At 39.8% G+C, this 20,922-nt stretch overlaps 1 protein-coding gene across 1 annotated transcript; it reads right to left on the bottom strand.

The window, feature by feature from the left end:
- On the bottom strand, nt 14,385-14,885 carry LOC107607380. Its single transcript, XM_016309343.1, has one exon. It carries the CDS (start codon nt 14,883-14,885, stop codon nt 14,385-14,387), a length of 501 nt encoding a protein of 166 aa, XP_016164829.1.

Below are 20,922 nucleotides of genomic sequence, written 5' to 3'. Positions count from 1 at the left end.
GCTTTCTAAGGCTTGCTCTTTATCTAACAATCAACATAAATTTAATGCACAGATACACATATCAAGAGGTATTTTAAGGGTTGTAATGGGGTTAGGGTCAAGGTAGGATTGTATTTGGCCAAGTAGACTAAAACCTGAATCCTTAATTAACTTAAATTTTCCACCTAACTTTAGACAATCCATGTAATCAAAATACAAAAACTAACTGTCCATTAACTATGTTTTCCACATATTCATGCATTCTAATTTCAAGTACAGTACATATGCATTGCTTTCACCACTTACTTTGGGGCATTTTGTCCCCTTTTTGCTTAATTGCTCTTTTTTTTTCACTTCTTTTTTTTGTATTATATATATATAATTTTTTTCTTTTCTTTTATTTTTCTCAATGCATATGACTAAATTATTGGATGCATGAATCATGTCCTAAACATTTCTTTCACATTTTTAGGAAATTCTAATATACTCAATTCTCAAACCAAATGTTTCCAAATTCAATTTCTCCATACTTAAATCATAAGCACTCTCACTAGTCTAAGCTAACCAAGGATTCAAATTAAGGGCATTATTATCTTTCGCTTAGAGTTAATGATGTGCTAAAGTAAAGAACAAAGGGGTATAATAGGCTCAACATTGGTTTGCAAAGAATAATGAAAGGGTAAGGCCATATGGGTATGTAAGCTAAGTGAAACAAAGGCCTCAATCATGTAAGTGTATGCATACATCAAATAATGGAAATATAGAATTAAGCAAGACAAAGATCACAATTTTAGAGAGAACAACACACAACAAAAATAAAATTTTGGTTGATAAAATACAACCAATCAAATAGGCTCAAAATCTCACAGGTTTTGTGTGTTCAAGCTCTAAACCATGTTCCAGTATAATATTTCATCAAACAAGTTTAACATTAAATTTTATTCAAATTAGTGAAATGCTCTAAAAGGTTTCTTGAAAAAGAAAATATTACTTCATCCAAGTGGTAAAATATGCACAAAATCAAATAATCATGCAATCAAACATGCAAATGCAACAATGAACAAACAAAGAAAATAGAGTATTGGTGTTGAAAAGAAGGTAACTAACCCCTGGAAGTCAGTATCGACTTCCCCACACTTAAAGATTGCACCGTCCTCGGTGCATGCTAAGATGTACAAGTGGACGGGTTGCCTCAACTGATACTTTCCAAAGATTGTGCAGGTGGACTTGTTTGTCTTCCCATTAAGAAGCTTTTTCTCTCCCTTCGTGGTGGCCATCCTGAAATAAGAGGGAAAAGAAGAAAAGTAACCCAAAAATAAAGATAGAAAATAAATAAAATATGGGTGTTAATGCCAGATAATAAGAGTCCCAATTACATGGTAGCTACAACATGCAAGTGAGAAAACAGTAGAAGTACATGGCAAATCAAGAGTGCAAAAATTTGCAACAATGGGGAAGAGAGTGCAAGACAATATAAATTAATGTCAATGCAAAACTAATACAAATATCATAAAAGATTAGCATTGACTTAAATAATATTACCCAACAGTGTAAGACAAGTCATGAAGCACCAGAATAATTCAAGAAAAGATGTAACAGTTGAATAAGAAAATTCAACACCAATGGAAAAAATAAAGACATGCACAAAATTAAAATGCAATGAATGAAAGTATGCAAATAAATTAAATAAAATAGAATAAAAGAGAATAAGAATGAGAAGTGAAAGAAAGGAAGAAGAAGTATGTAAGAAAAGAAGAAAGAAAGAAGAAAAGATAGAAGAAATTAGGATAAGAAAAGAAAAGATAAAATATTTGGCGCTGATCTGGATAAGCTGTGCGGCGCAGGTGACGCGAACGCGTGGGGTACGCATTCGCGCGAATTGTGCTTATATGAATCGACGCAAACGCGTCGGTCACGCGGACGCGTGACTCGTTCTGTGCTACTGGCACGAGGGCAGCCTCGCGCTCGCACAACTCTCTGTTCAAAACTTATTGTTGCCAAATTCCAGGGTGACGCGTTCGCGTGGTGGATGCGATCGCGTGGGTGGCCAGTATTAGAATACGACGCGGACACGTGGGGCACGCATTCGCGTGGTAAGGCTTGTGCGCCTAGCACCAGTCCAGCACCACTCTAGCACAACTTTTGGCCATGCACCCTTTCTTACGTCGATTTTCAGGTCATGCGTCCGCATGGGTGATGCGGACGCGTGGGAGGCATTATTCCCACATGACACAGACGCGTCAATAACGCAGTCGCGTGGGTCAGTTTCTGCCAAAGGCACACCTCCAGCCACGCTCCCGCGTGACTTTCTGTTTGATTTATTTTTCTTTCTTACTCACCTGCGACGCGGACGCATCGGCGACGCTGTCACGTCGCGTGCTCCCTTTTTTTATATGCAAATGAATATGCAAACTGAATGTGCTAATAATGAGAAGAGTTATTGAAAAAGAAAACTAAGAAGAAAGGAAGGAACGGTCATACCATGGTGGGTTGTCTCCCACCCAGCACTTTGCTTTAACATCCTTAAGTTGGACGCTCCACTAGCTCAATCTTCTGCTATGGGTGGATCCTCCAAGAGGAAGATCTCTAGCTCCTTAGTTTTTGTCACTTTCACACCATGATATAGCTTTAAGCGATGTCCATTAACTTTGATGAATTCAGATCTTGAAGGATGACTCAGGTGGAAAACTCCGTATGGCTCGGCCTTCTCTACTCTATATGGACCTTCCCATCTTGATCTTAGCTTACCAGGCATGAGCCTCAGTCTAGAGTTGTAAAAGAGGACAAAGTCCCCAAGTTGGAACTCTCTCCTCTTGATGTGCTTATCATGCACAACCTTCATCTTTTCCTTGTACAGCCTTGAGTTCTCATAAGCTTCTAGGCGTAGGCTCTCTAATTCTTGCAGTTGCAATTTTCTCTCAGTTCTGGCCTTCTCAAATTCCATATTGCACTCCTTTACTGCCCAAAAGGCTTTGTGCTCTACCTCAACTGGGAGGTGACAGGCTTTTCCATAAACTAAGCGGAAGGGGCTCATCTGAATGGGTGTCTTATAAGCTGTTCTGTTTGCCCAGAGTGCATCTTGTAGCCTGGTGCTCCAGTCTCTTCTATTAGGTTTGACTATCTTCTGCAATATACTCTTTATCTCCCTGTTAGACACCTCAGCTTGCCCATTAGTCTGGGGATGGTAGGCTATTGCCACTTTATGAACTATCCCATGCTTCTTCAGTAATCCTGTTAGTTTCCTGTTATAGAAATGGGTGCCTTGATCGCTCACGATTGCTCGTGGTGATCCAAATCGACAAATAATATGGTTTCTAACAAAGGAAACAACAGTGTTAGCATCATCAGTGCGGGTAGAAATTGCTTCCACCCATTTAGAAACGTAATCTACAGCTAACAATATATAAAAATAACCATTAGAATTTGGAAAAGGACCCATGAAGTCAATGCCCCAAACATAAAAAATTTCACAGAAAAGCATAGTCTGTTGAGGCATCTCATCCCTCTTGGATATATTACCAAACCTTTGGCATGGGGAACAAGATTTACAAAATTCAACAGCGTCTTTAAAAAGAGTAGGCCACCAGAATCCACAGTCTAAAATTTTTCAAGCTGTTCCTTGAGGGCCAAAATGTCCTCCACTCTCAGATGAGTGGCAGGCCTCTAAAATGGACTGGAATTCTGATTGAGGCACACACCGTCTAATTACCTGGTCAGTGCCACATCTCCATAAATATGGGTCATCCCATATATAATATTTGGACTCACTTTTCAGCTTGTCTTTTTGATGCTTAGTAAAGTTTGGAGGAAAGGTGCGACTAACTAGATAATTAGCTACAGGTTCATACCAAGGGACTACTTCAGATACTGCTTGCAGGTTATCAAATGGGAAATTATCATTTATAGGAGTGGAGGTATCCTTAATGTGCTCAAGGCGACTCAAGTGGTCTGCCACTAGATTTTGGTTACCACTCTTTAATTTCTAAATCAAATTCTTGTAGTAGCAGTATCCAATGTATAAGCCTTGGTTTGGACTCCTTTTTAGCTAATAAATACTTTTGAGCTGCGTGGTCTAAGTGCACTACTACTTTAGTACCAAGTAAATAGGCTCAGAATTTATCCAGAGCAAAAACAATAGCAAGAAGCTCTTTCTCAGTAGTAGTGTAATTAGACTGAGCTGTGTCTAAAGTCTTAGACGCATAAGCAATTACAAAAGGATCTTTACCTACATGCTGAGCCAGCACTGCTCCTACTGCATGGTTGGAAGCATCGCACATGATTTCAAATGGCTAGCTCCAGTCTGGTCCTCTCACAATTGGAGCTTGAGTTATGGCGGTCTTCATCTTATCAAATGCTTGTTTGCAATCCTCACTGAACTCGAACTCAATATCTTTCTGCAGTAGCCTGGATAAGGGTAGTGCTACCTTACTAAAGTCCTTAATGAATCTCCGGTAAAAACCTGCATGGCCAAGGAACGAACGGACTTCCCTCACAGAGGAGGGGTAAGGTAAACTAGAAATAACATCCACCTTTGCTGGATCTACAGAAATGCCAGTATTAGACACAACATATCCTAGTACATTCCCTTGTTTTACCATAAAGTGATAGTTTTCAAAATTTAATACAAGGTTTGTACTGACACATCTATCTAGTACTCTAGATAAACTATCTAAGCAAAGGCTAAATGAATCACCATAAACACTAAAATCATCCATAAAAACCTCCATACAGTCCTCAATAAGGTTAGAGAAAAGAATCATCATGCACCTTTGGAAAGTAGCTGGTGCATTGCACAAGCCAAAGGGCATCCTCTTATAAGCATAAGTGCTAAAAGGACATGTAAAAGTAGTCTTTTCCTAATCTTCAGGAGCTATATGGATTTGAAAATATCCTATATAACCATCTAGAAAGCAATAATGGGATTTACCTGACAGGCGATCAAGCATCTAATCAATGAATGGCAAGGGGTAATGATCCTTGCGAGTGGCTTGGTTGAGACGCCTATAGTCAATGCAAACTCTCCATGAATTCTGCACTCTAGTTGTCAGAAGCTCTCCATGCTCATTTCTTACTGTTGTGATTCCAGACTTCTTGGGCACCACTTGTACTGGACTGACCCATTCGCTATCTGAGATGGGGTAAATGATATCTGCTTCAAGTAGCCTGGTCACTTCTTTCTTGACAACTTCTAAGATCGTGGGATTCAGTCTTCTCTGAGGTTGATGGACGAGCTTTTCTCCCTCTTCTAGGAATATTCTGTGCTCACAAACTTGAGGACTAATGCCTACTATATCCGCCAGGCTCCATCCAATTGCTTTCTTGTGTTTTCTCAGCACACTGAGTAGCTGTTCTTCTTGTTGAGAAGTGAGTTCCCTTGCAATGATGACTGGAAAATTCTGCTTGTCCTCAAGGTAAGCATACTTGAGGTGTGGAGGGAGGGTCTTTAATTCCAATTTTTGTTCATGGCCAGGCTCTGGATCATCCGAAGCTGGTGATAATGGCAAAGTGCCCTCATTGTCCTCTAAAAGTGTCCCCACACTTGGACCTTGCCCTGTGTACTTCTCTTTTAATTCTTCCTGGTGAACTTCAGCCACGGTTTCATCTATGATGTCACACTGAGAGATGGAATGATCATCCGGAGGGTGCTCTATAGCTCCATTTAGACTGAATTTCACTATTCTGCCATCTATTTCAAAAGAATAAGTTCCGGAAATTGCGTCCAGCTTGAACTTTGAAGTCTTCAGGAATGGTCTTCCAAGTAGGATTGATGATGGCCTTCCTGAGTCATTAGGGGGCATCTCCAGGATATAGAAGTCAATGGGAAATGTGAGCCCCTTAATGCTCACTAATACAATTTCAGCAATTCCAACCACTGTAATAATGCTTTTATCTGCTAACAAAAAACGAGCTGCCGACCTTTTTAAAGGAGGGAGCCTCAAAGTATCATATATAGACAAAGGCATTATACTAACACATGCTCCTAAATCACACATGCAGTCAGAAAATATCACACCTCTAATAATACAGTTAACCCTACATGGACCTGGATCACTACACTTTTCAGGTATACCTCCCATTAAAGTAGATATAGAACTACCTAAAGGAATAGTTTATAATTCATTAATTTTGTCTTTATGTATGCATAAATCTTTTAGAAACTTTGCGTATTTAGGTACCTACTGAATAACATCAAAAAGGGGAACAGTTACCTCAACCTTTTTGAATATTTCTACCATTTGGGATCAAGTTCCATCTGCTTCCTGGGATTCCTTGCAATTTGTGGAAATGGAATAGGAAGGGCGTTTTCTGCAGGGTCTGCATCCTTTGGTGCTTCCTTCTGTGGTTGAGCTTCTTCTTCTTCACCCATGTCTTGTATCTCCTCTTCCTTTTCAGCATTCTCTACTTCTTCAGCATCCTCTACTTCCACCACCTCTTCAGCTGAGGCGTGTTCTGATGGGATTGGTGTAACGACCCAATTTCTGGTACGTCATAATCATACTAGAAACTGAGCGCTACCAACTTGTCTTCCTAATTATTATCTATTAATTATTATATGAGCTTGATTCATTGTTAAAAACGTAGTTATTTTGCGAGGTACTTTATTTTTTTTTTAAGAACATTTGGACTAATAAACGGAATCATTCACAATCAATTCTCAAATAATGACAAATACCACAGTTATAAACAACCACACTTATATACATCTCAACAGTTAATAACATTCAGTTATCCAGCCTATATTAGAGTAAAGATCTTTAGTTAGAACACTCCTAGATATAGCTAGATAATACTATATACATATATATACATACAACATCCCAGGCCCTGACCTGTTCAAGAAGTCCCTAAGCTGGCACCCAGGCTAGCCTAGACTATTTACTCACCTAGTCCCTCTAAGCCACTAATGTGAGGGAAAGTACATTCTAGGTCTTCAAAACTCAAGTCAGGTGGAACGTTATCAGCAAACTACGGAATGGCACTCATGCTTCCATCTGAAGGGAGAAGGGAGAGAGAATGGGTAAGAACTGGGGAGTTCTTAGTAAGGTCGGGGTTATTAGTTAAGTTCATTTATAATGTTTATTTGCAAGTTTCTATGTCCTTTGAAAATCAATGGTTTAACCATCAAAGATTCAAAACCTTTTTAAAAGAAATTAGTTAATTAACCCGAAATCAAAACTCGCTTTTCAGATAAAAGAATCTTAAAAGTTTCCTAATGGTATGAATGACTAACCTGTTCCAAACATAGGTTCATTAAGTCTATGCTGAACCAGCTTGATATTTCATACCTCATTAAACCATAACTCAAGTCAATCATGGCCTCTGGCCCATCACATAATCAATCATGGCTTCAGGCCAAAACAACTCATTCACAACTAATACACTACAACCCAACCAATTTCAATCACAATCACAAGTAATGAGGTTCAAGCACAATCAAGAGCAGTTACATCAGGTATAGCAGTTAGCAAGTAAACAGAATTATTCACATAGGCAAACCAATTACAATATGCACAAGCAAGTATGATGCATGTCTAGTCCTACTGCAGGTAATGAGCTCATTTGTCGGTTACATACCTGCTCCCGGCGTTACCCGGAGTCCTTTGACCAGGTAAGCCTTTCCTGTTGGCAATACCCATCGCAAGAGTCCTTTGACTTGCAAGACGGAGCTAGTCTGCCCAACACACTCACTGTAAGAGTCCTTTGACTTACAAGAGCACACACACACACTCACTATAAGAGTCCTTTGACTTACAGGAGCATATGCTAGTTGTGTTTTCTCGATACCTCTGTAAGAGTCCTCTGACTTACAGAAGAGCACTATAGCTAAGTATCCCAGGAAAGCATTCTCAGTGGTCCTACCACCATTTATCTGACTGCCTCTTTGCAGCAGATTCTTACATAACCGTTCTCAAGCATCGCCCGAAGGCTCATACGTCACATATAACCATACTTTCCATCACTTAGAAATCATCCTTTTTCATCTTTCCACAATCATAAGTCAATCATCACAGTGATCTCATTTCACAATTCTCTGTATACATCACAACATCACAACAGCACACTACTATATAGTTCTTAACTCCCTTTCTTTCTAACATGTTTGCAAGTTTTTAGAACTTGTTTCATTACCATACATTCTTCGATATCTTATCTTATACCTTCACTTAGGTGTTTAATAAAGAGAATTACGGAGTTATAGACTCAAAACTGCCATCCTGAGACTTAGGAAAAACTGTCTTTTTATCAATATTTTATTATTATTAATAAAATAATATTATTAATAAAATAATATTTTAATATTTTAATATTAAAATAATAATATTTTTTCAACTTTCAAAAATTACATTTTGACCCCTTAACTTTTAATATTTGCACTTTGGTCCCTCAGCTTTCCATTAATTAACTTTCAACCCCAAACCTTCTAATAATTATAATTTGACCCCAAAATCATCAAAACCAACGTTTTCTTGTCCTTCAAAGACCAAAAATATTTTTTCCAAAAACTCATCAGATTTCAACTTGATTTTCAACTAGTTTTTCAATCTTTTCGGTAACCGATTTTTACCTGATTTTGACCAAACCAAAGAGCAACGTTTCTGCCATCAAATACACATAAAAAACACATCAAATACTATGAATTTCATGGCTGGAAAGCCACGTTTTCTAGCAACAAGAACAACAACTTCAGAACCATCAAAAACATGATTTTCAAGCATTGAACAACAAGATCTCATGATCAAACCATCACAGAAACACTCAAAATCAAGCCTCAAGCAATAGGATATGATTTAACACTTCAAGAACACAACCAATCATTGATTAATTTATCAAACCTTACCTCCTTTGCTGTTGCCAAAAGTTGAGCCAAAAACAAGCTTCCAAAAGCACTTTTATGCCTATTTTAACATCAAAAACAACTTTAGAACCATATGAACCATGTAGGCTGAAGCTTCATGATGGTGAAAAGAAGGTTTTCCTCACCATAAGACAGCTAGAAATCATGTTTTCTTAGAGCCTAAGGTTATTGAACAAGAGAACCTAAAAGAAAATATGGAGAAAACATCATCAGGTTGAGTTTCCACCATGGATGAAACTTCAAGGAGGAGGAGCAGCCATCATGCCTTGATTTAGTCCATGAAAATTGATATATAAATGAAAAGGAGGAAGAGGTGATCATTTTGGTCGGATTAGATTTTTGATAGGGGTTTTAGTTTGAGAAATAACGGAGAAAGAAGCTTGAAGCTGTCATGGAAGTTCTCTTGGTTTCTCTCATGGAATTTTCGAATTTTGGCTTCTCTTGGAAGAAAAGGTGATGGTAATGATGAGTCTTGGGACCCATGGGGTTAGGATAAGCATTATCCTAAAGTTTGGTGTAAAAATATCTCATGAAAGGATAATTACTGAAGCTAGATGTATTAGAATACAAGTGTTTCTTACTTTTCCCTTAAGAAAGTTTGCATGGAGAGCAAGAAAGGAAACATGTGGTGGCTAACTCTGGGAGAGCCACGTGTCACTGGGTGCTGACTCATCAGAGTTTAATAATAAAATATCAGTTTGAAGATAATTACTAAAACTAGATACATCAGATTACACTACTAAAGGATAAGCATGAGCGTTAATAGTACAAATGATACTAGTAACATGATAATCAAGAGAATAAAAGATATATGATGAAGCATTAGCATTGCTAAGTTCATCTAAGAATGCTGGTATTATCCATTACCGGTGGATTTCTAGCTCAGTTATTATATTACTAAACATAGATCAACATTAACCACATTAGAGAAAATAATAATATATGAATATTATATTAATATAATTTTCTCTCGAAATTCGAGACCGGCTTGTCACAATGAGACTAACCACGGAAATCAGAATTTTGAAATTTGGACTCGAAGTGGTTAAAAAACGTAACTTTTCGCGACGTGCTTACTTAGATTAGGAGAGGTGTCTGGTGCAGTCAAGCTGCTGACTCAGCAGCTTGATGACATAGCACCTGTGCAGTGGAGGTGCTTATATGCAATAAAATTCCTAAAAATTCCATAAAAATTCCATTTGATCCCGAAAAAGCGCCGTTTCTTCGAGGCTAAAGGCTAGGCCGTTACAATGGGCTCCTCCTGATTCCTCTCTTGCAGTGTGGTTTCGGACCTTAGGGTGATGGCATTGATGCCACCCTTTGGATTGGGTAAGGTTTGAGAAGGAATTCCACTGGAGCTTGCATGTTGAGTGTTTGAAGTATTGGGTGATGCCAGCTGAGAGATGAGAGCTTGTATAGCGGATGCTAGGCCATTAAGTGAACTTTCCATGTTCCTTTGTCCTTGTGCAATGGATTGAAGCGCTTCGTCACTTGAAAAGGAATTAGATTGAGTGATCTGCGGAACTTGTTGTTGGTTGTGCTGATGTCCTTGGGACTGCCTCTGGTGAGGTGCTCTGTAAGGTTGGTTCTAGTTCTGCTGCCTGTTGTTGTTGTTATTCCACTTCTGATATCCTTGATTGTCTCTACCTCCACTGTTATTGTTGTCCCTCTAATTCTGGTTAGAATTATCTCTCCAACCTTAGTTAGAATTGTCCTGCCATCCATGGTTGTAGCTGCCACCTTGATTGTATCCTTGGTTGGGGCGGTCATAAAAGTTATGAGTGGCTGCCACAGTGTTGTCTTCCTGTTGGAGCTGTGTACATTCATCAGTGTAATGGCTATAATCAGCACAGATCCCGCACACTCTCTGCGAGACTAACTGTTGGCTTTGCTGTGCTTGTTGTTGATTCAACTGCATCTGCTTCAGTAAGTTGGTCATTTCGCATATACTCTAAGTCAGAGAAGTAGTTTCCTTGCTAGAAGATACTTCTGCAACAGCTTTTGACCGGCCTTGTTTCTGCCTGTGATGCCTAGTAGATTCAGCCAAGTCACTGATCAATTGCCATGCCTCATCAGTGGTCTTGTACTTTTTCATAGAGCCATTGCTAGCACTTTCCAATGTGGTCTTATCTGGGGGCCTCATGCCCTGTGTGACGTAGCCGAGCAACACTATCTTGTCAATCATATGGTGGGGACATGCTTCCAGAAGGTTGTTGAAGCGCTCCCAGTATTCATAGAGAGTCTCGGACTCGTCTTGAACAATCATGGAAATGTCATTCCTCAGTTTATCAATAACTTCAGCTGGAAAGAATTTTTCCAAAAATTCTCTTCTAAGCGTATCCTAATCAAAAACAGTTGCTGCGGGTTGAGTGTAGTACCACTCTCTCGCCTTTCCCTCAAGAGAGAATGGGAAGGCTTTCAACAGAATAGAAGTTTCATCTGCACCATCACGCCTGACAGTAGAACAGGCTGCTTGGAAATCCCTAAGGTGCTTGATAGCCTCTTGAGCAGGTAAGCCATGAAACTTAGGCATCAATTTGAGAAGTGCAGTCTTTATTTCGAAATTTATAGCCACTACTGGGTGATGCGCTTGAAACGATTGCATTGTAAAATCAGGGGCTCCAGCCTCCTAGATAGTAACTCTTCTAGGTGCTGCCATGTCACCTGCACGTAAATCAACCGAATCAGTAGAAAGGGAGCTTGTTGGGGAGGACTAACTGACGCCGTGCTTGCCTTATATGTTAAATAGTTCTTTCAATCTCAGGATCAAATACTGGCAAGCTTAGATCAGGAAGTGAACGCGTCATTTAACGAAAGAAACATGCATCTCATAGTAGCAAAATAAAATAAAATGCAAATAAATAAATTTCAATCAATAACTTAGCACTCTATTGCAACTCCCCGGCAACGGCGCCATTTGAAGAAGCAGATGATTGACGGTTTAGAATTCAGAATAAATTCTCGTTGCAAGTATAGTTTCTAAACCAAGCAATCAACCTTTCTTACAAATGTTTGGTTGTCATAAGTAACAAACCCCTTTAAAATTGATAACCGAAGTATTCAAACCTCGGGTCGTCTTCTCAAATAACTGCAGGGAGGTATGTTCTTATTATTAGTTTTGAGTTTTGTAAATTTGGGGTTTTGAAAGTAAGGAACAAGAAATTTAAATGACAAGTAAAATAAATAAATAACTATAAAATAAACTCTTGGCAAGGTATGAAAATTCGGAAGTCTTATCCTAGTCATTCTTATGAGAATTGAAGTTAATTTCACTTAGTTAACCTTTACGAAAGCAAGGGAAAAGTCAAGTGGACTAATTAGTTAGATTCCCAAGTCCTAGCCAACTCCTAAGGAAAGACTAGAGTTAGTGGAATTTCAGTCAATTAGAGAAATTAATCAACAATCACGATAAGTTTAATAACTCAAGAGCCTCCAGTTAATCAATTAGAGCCAAGAATATAAAAAGCTAAATAAGAATCATAAACTGAAATACCTCAAATTATTAATTAAGAAAATCCTAACATGAAGGGTTCATGAGCCAATTGGGCAACATAAGTCAAATACAAATAAAAGCATTAGAGTATATAGAAGTAAAAGGGAAACATAAATTAAAGGAACATTGAACCTGAGAAGGAGTTGAAATAATAAGTTGAAATAATAAAGTTAAAATCCTAATTCCTTTAAGAGGAATCCTAATCCTAAATCCTAAGAGAGAGGAGAGAACCTCTCTCTCTAAAAACTACATCTAAAACTAAAATTATGAATTATGAAAGCGTGATCATGAATGAATAGATTTGCCCACTTTATAGCCTCTAATCTGTGTTTTCTGGGCCACAAACTGGGTCAAAAATAGCCTAGAAATCCAGGGAGAAGAAATCTACCACGCTGATTTTTGTCACTACGACGTGTCCACGTAGAGCGCACGTTCGCGTCGCCTAGCATCAGGGAAACTATGGCATATTATATATCAAATCGAAGCCTCGAACGTTAACTTTCCAACACAACTGAAACCGCATCGTTTGGACTTTTGTAGCTCAAGTTGTGATAGTTTTAGTGTGAGAGGGTCAGGCTGACAGCTTTGCAGTTCCTTCAACTTCTTGTATTTCTTCCACTTTTGCATGCTTCCTTTCTATCCTCCAAGCTATTCCTGCCCTGTAATCTCTGAAATCACTTAACACACATATCAAGGCATCTAATGGTAATAAAAGAGTGTTAAACATATCAAAATTAAGACCAAAGAAGCATGTTTTCAATCATAGCACAAAATCAGGAAGAAAAACGTAAACTCATGCAAATCATATGAATAAGTGCATGAAAGATTGATAAAATCCACTCAATTGAGCCCAAGATAAACCATAAAATAGTGGTTTATCATGGTGGTTGAAGGAGTAGAGAAGGTAAGACTAGAGGAAGAAGATGGAAAATGAGAGAAAAGGGGTAGAGAATTTGAAAATAGGCGCGCTACAATGCTTCTACGTCGTAGGATCGACGCGCGTGCGCCCTCCACACGTACGCGTGGATGGGCAGAAAGAAGCATGGACGCGGAAGCATCGCCCACGCATACGCGTGGGCAGCAAAACAAGGAAGGACGCGTAAGCGCCAGGTGCGAGCACGCGTGAGGGTAGTTGTGCTAGTGGCACAATGTTAGCCCAAAACTCGTGCAACTCTCGGGTCCATGTACCAGGAGTTGGCTACAGGAAGATCTACGCGGACGCGCACGGTGCGCATACGCGTGGATTTGGCATGAGGCAGATGGACGCGCATGCATCAGGTACGCTGGCGCATCGGTGGAAGTTGTGCTCCCAGCGTAGTGTTGGCACAGTGTTTGCGCAAATCTCGGGAAAAATGTACCAAGTGTGCGACTGGGGCGATCGACACGGACGCGCCATGCACGCTCACGTGTCGATTCGCAAAGCAGCAGAGGGACGCGTACGCGCCAGGTGCGTGCACGCGTGAGTCAAGTTAGGCACAGGGCATAGTCTCAGCCCAGAGTTTGCCTAACTCTCTGGAAAATGTACCAGGGTTGCAGGTGACGCAATTGACATGCACGCGTCTTGCACGCTCACGCGTGGATTGCGTATTCAGGAATATGGACGCGTACGCGCCAAGTGCGCGCACGCATGAGTGGGGTTGGGCATATGGCATAGTGCTGGCCCAATGCTCGTATAACTCTCTGGATTTTTGTTCCAGGAGCTGCGAAAGCCATAGACGTGTACGCGTCTAGCACGCCCACGCGTGGATTCAAATTCAGTAGGCAAGCTAGCCAAAGGGACCAAAAACACCCAAAACTCCATGCAATACCTAAAAATGGGGTGTTTTCTACCATACAATCAATCCACCTACTTAAAGTCAATGCAAATCTTCATGAACAACTTATCTAAGGTTATCAAAATCAAGTCTATCCAAACAATGCTATAGCTAAGCAACCAAAATCAAGAAAGAGTTCAAGAACTATATACAAAAGGGACAAAAAGGTAGATCTCACCATGGTGGGGTGTCTCCCACCTAGCACTTTTGTTTAATGTCCTTAAGTTGGACTTTCACTAGCTCAATTCTCTTCGCCAAGAGGTGCATCCAAAAGGAATACCTCAATCTCCTTGTTGCTTTTCATTTTCTCACCATGATACAACTTTAGACGATTACCATTAACCTTGAAGATATCCGGACTTGAGGGATGGTGCAAATGGTAGACCCCATAAGGTTCCGCTTTCTCTACTTGATAGGGACCTTCCCATCTTGACCTTAGTTTTCTGGGCAACAATTTCAATCTTGAATTGTAGAGGAGGACTAGATCGCCGGCTCTAAATTCTCTTCTTCTTATGTTTTTGTCATGCACGGCTTTCATCCTCTCCTTGTAGAGTCTAGAGCTCTCATAGGCTTCTAACCTTAAATACTCTAATTCCACTAATTGAAGCTTTCTCTCAATTCTGGCCCCACCCAAACTTGGATTGCAGTCCTTGACGGCCGAATATGCTTTATGCTCTACTTCCACCGGTAAGTGGCAAGCGTTGCCATACACCAACCGAAAGGGGCTCATGCCAATCGGCATCTTGTACGCCGTTTGGTAGGCCCAAAATGTGTCAGTAAGCTTGGTAGTCCAATCTTTTCTATTAGACTTCACAATCCTTTCTAATACGCGCTTAATCTCCCGATTGGACACCTCGGCTTGGCCGTTTGTTTATGGGTGATAGGCCATGGCTACTTTATGTATGATACCGTATTTCTTCATGAGTCCTTCCATTCTTTTATTGCAAAAATGTGACCCTTGGTCACTCACAATTGCTCGTGGTGATCCAAAGTGGCAAATTATACTATTTCTCACAAAAGAAAGGACAACATTAGCATCGTTCGTCCGAGTGGGTATTGCTTCCACCCATTTGGACACATAATCAACGGCAAGTAGAATGTAGAGAAAACCATTAGAATTTAGGAATGGCCCTATGAAGTCAATACCCCACAAATAAAAAATTTCACAAAATAACATGATTTGTTGGGGTATTTCATCCTTCTTAGAGATGTTACCAAATCTAATGCATTGAGAACAAGATTTAAAAAAGAAAGAAGAGTCCTTGAAAAGAGTTGGCCACCAAAATCCACAATCAAGGATATTTCTTGCCGTCCTTTGAGGTCCATAATGTGCACCTCCCTCGGAGGAGTGGCAAGCCTCCAATATTGATTGGAATTTTGGTTTATGAAATGCACTGCCGAATTACCTGATCTGCTCCACATCTCTAAAGGTATGGGTCATCCCATACATAGTATTTGGATTCGCTTTTTAGCTTATCCTTTTGATGCTTGGAGAGATTAGGAGGAAAGGTGCGGGAGACTAAGTAATCGGGTATTGGTGCATACCAAGGAATGACTTCTGAGATTGCTTGCAAGCCCTCAAAGGAGAAAGAATCATTAATAGGAGTGGCATCGCCTTCGGTGTGTTCAAGGCGACTCAAGTGATCTGCCACTAGGTTTTGCGAACCACTCCTATCTTTAATTTCCAAGTCAAATTCTTGCAACAATAAAACCCATCTAATCAATCTCAATTTGGATTCCTTTTTAGCCAACAAATATTTTAACGCCGCATGGTCCGAGTACACTACCACCTTAGAGCCAAAAAGATAAGCTCGGAATATATCCAAAGCAAAAATAATAGCCAACAGCTCTTTCTCGGTAGTAGTGTAATTGGATTGGGCTCCATCTAATGTTTTTGATGCATAGGCTATGACATATAAATTCTTACCCTCGCGCTGTGCTAATGCGGCTCCCACCGCATAGTTTGAAGTATCACACATTATTTTGAATGGCCGACTCCAATCCGGCCCTCTCACGATGGGAGCTTGGGTCAATGCTACCTTAAGCTCTTGTCAAAAGCCTCCATGCACTGCTTGCTTAAGATCAAACTCAATGTCTTTTTGCAACAATCGAGATAGAGGCAATGCTACCTTACTAAAGTCATTGATAAATCTTCGGTAAAATCCTGCATGTCCAACGAACGACCGGACTTCCCTCTCGGAGGAGGGATAAGGCAAGCTAGATATAATATTGATCTTTGCTGGGTCTATAGAAATACCATCTTTGGAACCAATATGTCCTAAAACAATGCCTTGCCTAACCATAAAATGAAACTTCTTAAAATTTAAGACAAGGTTTGAATTAGTGCATCTTTCCAAAACTTTTGCAAGGTTATTGACGAACAAATTTTTGATGGTTTAGAATTCACAAATGAATTCTCGTTGCAAGTATAGTTTCTAAACCAAACAATAATCCTTTCATACAAAAGATTGTTTGTCACTAAAACAAACCCCTAAATTTATAAACCAAAGTATTGGAACCTCGGGTCGTTTTCCCTAGAAATTGCAATAAAGTGTCCTTGTTATTGATTATGAGTTATGTTTGGGGATTTGATAAGAGACATGAAAGATAAATGGCAAGGAAGTAAACTAATAGCTAAAAAGGTCTTCGCAAGGGTTGGTGGTCAAGGATCTCTATCCCTATTACTAACCACAACATGAGAATTGGCAAGGATCAACCCCATTAAATCATCCTCTAACTAGTAAAGGAAAGTCAAACGAGCTATGTCAATCCAAGTCCATAAGTCACAGCTCTCCACCAATTCAATTAGTGAGAACTAGAGTCAATGGCTCTCAATCATCAATTACTTAGACATTAGTAACTCAAGAGTTCCTAAGTTACCTTCCCAAGCCAAGAGCATAAAATTCTACTCTAACATCCTTCCAAGCATTTCATCAAACACTTGGAAGGCATAAAAAGAGAGCATAGTAAATTACAAGGAAAGTAAATCTACACTACTCAATTGCAAGGAATTAAACAACAACAAAACACTTCAACAATAAAGGAACATGAATCATAAATTGCATTAAAGAGAAAATAGAAGAACAAAAGTGCATAAACATAAAAGTAGAAAAGTAGAAAATCACAAGAATTAAATGCAAAACTAGAAAGAGGAAAGGTAGAAGAAGAAGAATTACAAAAGGAAAAGTAAATATAAGCATGAAATTAACCTAGATCTAAGAATTTCTAATCTAGATCTAACCTACTCCTAATTCTAGAGAGAAGAGAGAGCTTCTCTCTCTAGAAACTAACTTTCCCTCAAAAAATAATCTAAACTAAACTAATAATGACTAGATGTTTCATCCCCCTTCAATCCTTGGGTTAAATAGCATCAGAAATGAGTTGGATTGGGCCCAAAATACATCTCAAATTGCTAGCCACGAGTTGCATTAAATAAATCACGTGCAGTATCGGTGTGTACGCGTACAGTGCACGTGCGCATCCCTAAACGCGATGCAACTATGGCAAATTTTATGTCATTTTGAAGCCCCGGATGTTATCTTTCCAACTGAACTAGAACCGCATCATTTGGACCTCTGTAGCTGAAGTTATAATCGATTAAGTGCAAAGAGCTCGGCTTGACAGCTTTGCGATTCCTTCATTTCTTCAAAGAGGTGTGTGCTTGGGCTGAGCATTGAGCTTTAAACGTGTAGAGGCCTCTCTTGGAGTTGAACGCCAGTTTGTAACCTGTTTCTGGCGTTTAACTCCACTTTGCAACCTGTTTCTGGCGTTTAACTCCAGAATGCAGCATGGAACTGGCGTTGAACGCCAGTTTGCGTCGTCTAAAGTCGGGCAAAGTATGGACTATTATATATTGCTGGAAAGCCCTGGATGTTTACTTTCCAACGTAATTGAAAATCCACTTTGAGTGCAGGGAGGTCAGAATCCAATAGCATCTGCAGTCCTTCTTCAACCTCTGAATCTGGTTTTTGCTCAGGTCCCTCAATTTCAGCCCGAAAATACCTGAAATCACAGAAAAAGACACAAACTCATAGTAAAGTCCAGAAATGTGAATTTTAATTAAAAACTAATAAAAATATACTAAAAACTAACTAAATCATATGCCAAAAAGCGTCTGTCCAGGGTTCTTAAGCACACTCTGTTTTTGCTTTGGACCTCGACTTTAACCGCTCAGTCTCATGTTTTCACTTGACACCTTCACGCCACAAGCACATGGTTAGGGACAGCTCGGTTTAGCCACTTAGGCCATGATTTTATTCCTTTAGGCCCTCCTATCCACTGATGCTCAAAGCCTTGGATCTTTTTTATTACGCTTGCCTTTTGGTTTTAAGGGCTATTGGCTTTTTGCTCTTGCCTTTTGGTTTTAAGAGCTTTTGGCTTTTTCTGCTTGCTTTTTCTTTTTCTTTTTTTTTCGTTATTTTTTTTTCTTTTTTTTTTCCGCAAGCTTTTGTATTCACTGCTTTTTCTTGCTTCAAGAATCTTTTTTATGATTTTTTAGATTATCAAATAACATGTATCCTCTTTCCTTATTCTTCAAGAGCTAACATATTTAACATTCATAAACATCAACTTCAAAAGACATATGCACTGTTCAAGCATTCATTCAGAAAATAAAAAGGATTGTCACCACATCAAAATAATTAAACTAGTTTCAAGGATGAATTTGAAACCCTGTACTTCTTGTTCTTTTGTAATTAAAATATTTTTCATTCAAGAGAGGTGATGGATTCATATTCATAACTTTAAGGTATAGACACTTAGACACTAATGATCATGTAATAAGACACAAATATAAATAAACATAAAGCTCAGAAATAAAAAAACAAGAAAATAAATAAACAAGGAGATTAAGGAATGAGTCCACCTTAGTGATGGTGGCGTCTTCCTCTTATTGAAGAACCAATGGTGCTCTTGAGCTCCTCTATGTCTCTTCCTTGTCTTTCTTGCTCCTCCCTCATAGCTCTTTGATCTTCTCTAATTTCATGGAGGATGATGGAGTGCTCTTGATGCTCCACCCTTAGTTGTCCCATGTTGGAACTTAATTCTCCTAGGGAGGTGTTGATTTGTTCCCAATAATTATGTGGAGGAAAGTGCATCCCCTGAGGCATCTCAGGGATTTCATGGTGAGGAATTTCCTCATGCTCATGTTGAGGTCCATGGTCTCTTATTTGCTCCATCCTTTTCTTAGTGATGGGCTTGTCCTCTTCAATGAGGATGTCTCCCTCTATGTCAATTCCAGCCAAATTGCAGAGGTGGCAAATGAGGTGAGGAAAAGCTAACTTGCCCAAGTGGAGGACTTGTCAGCCACCTTGTAGAGTTCTTGAGGTATAATCTCATGAACTTCCACCCCTTCTCCAATCATAATACTATGGATCATGATAGCCCGGTCTATAGTAACTTCAGACCGGTTACTAGTAGGAATGATTGAGCGTTGAATGAACTCTAGCCATCCCCTAGCCACTGGTTTGAGGTCGTGCCTTCTTAATTGAACCGGCTTGCCTCTTGAGTCAATTTTCCATTGAGCTCCTTCCTCACATATGTCTATGAGGACTTGGTCTAACTTTTGATCAAAGTTGACCCTTCTTGTGTAAGGGCATGCGTTCTCTTCATCATTGGCAAGTTGAACGCCAGCCTTCCATTTTCCGGACTGAAATCTAAGTATTTCCCCCGAACCATGGTAAGCCAATGCTTTGGATTCGGGTTCACACTTTGATCATGGTTCCTAGTGATCCATGCGTTTGCATAGAACTCTTGAACCATTAGGATCCCGACTTGTTGAATGGGGTTGGTGAGAACTTCCCAGCCTCTTCTTTGGATTTCAAGTCGGATCTCCGGATACTCATTCTTCTTGAGCTTGAAAGAAACCTCAAGGATCACTTTCTTCTTGGCCACAACTTCATAGAAATGGTCTTGATGGACCTTTGAGATGAGTCTCTCTATCTCCCATGACTCAGAGGTGGAATCAATTGCCTTCCCTTTCCTCTTTCTAGAGGTTTCTCTGGTCTTAGGTGCCATAAATGGTTATGGAAAAACAAAAAGCTATGCATTTACCACACCAAACTTAAAATGTTTGCTCGTCCCCGAGCAAAAGAAGAAAGAAAGTAGTAGAAGAAGAAGAAAATGGAGGAGATAGAGGGTGAGGTGTTTTCGGCCAAGGTGAGAAGTTAGAGTTGTGTTGTGTGAAAATGAAGAAGGAATGAGGGGTTTATATAGGAGGGGGGAGGGTTAAGTTTCGGCCATTAGGGTTGGGTTTGGGAGGGAAAATATTTTGAATTCACCCTAGCTGGGAATGAGTGCATTCCAAATAATGAACCTGCTGGGTCACGTGAACGACCAATCAACACGCTTCAAAACTATTTATCAACTCTAATGTTAACACGCATGGTTCAACAACCGCGGTAACTACTAGTGTTAAAGCACGTGGTTCGTGTAAACACCTAAAAGATCTCGTTATGTACCTTCACAAGTACCTACTGAATTATCCGTCTTTATCCGTCGTCAGAACGCAATTTGCGGTTCTAACCTACATATCCCGCAAAATGTGCAGATTTCCCACGTCCCTACTTTTTAGGAACTGTGGAATCCTAGATACCTGAGGTGTCCTAAAGGTGTACTAGACACCTGGGGTGTCCTAGGGGTGGTGAAGAAGAGAAGGGAAGTGTGGAAAAGTATTGAGAGAAGGGGTTTATGGGAAGTGGTTAGTGAAGTTAGTGAGAAAGGGAAGTGGGGGAGTGGTGAGTATAGGTAGAAGGGAAGGAGTATTTAGGGTGGATGGAAGT

Source organism: Arachis ipaensis, chromosome B07, assembly GCF_000816755.2.
Source record: "Arachis ipaensis cultivar K30076 chromosome B07, Araip1.1, whole genome shotgun sequence".
NCBI classification, from domain to species: domain Eukaryota; kingdom Viridiplantae; phylum Streptophyta; class Magnoliopsida; order Fabales; family Fabaceae; genus Arachis; species Arachis ipaensis.
This window is presented reverse-complemented; position numbering and strand designations above follow the sequence as displayed.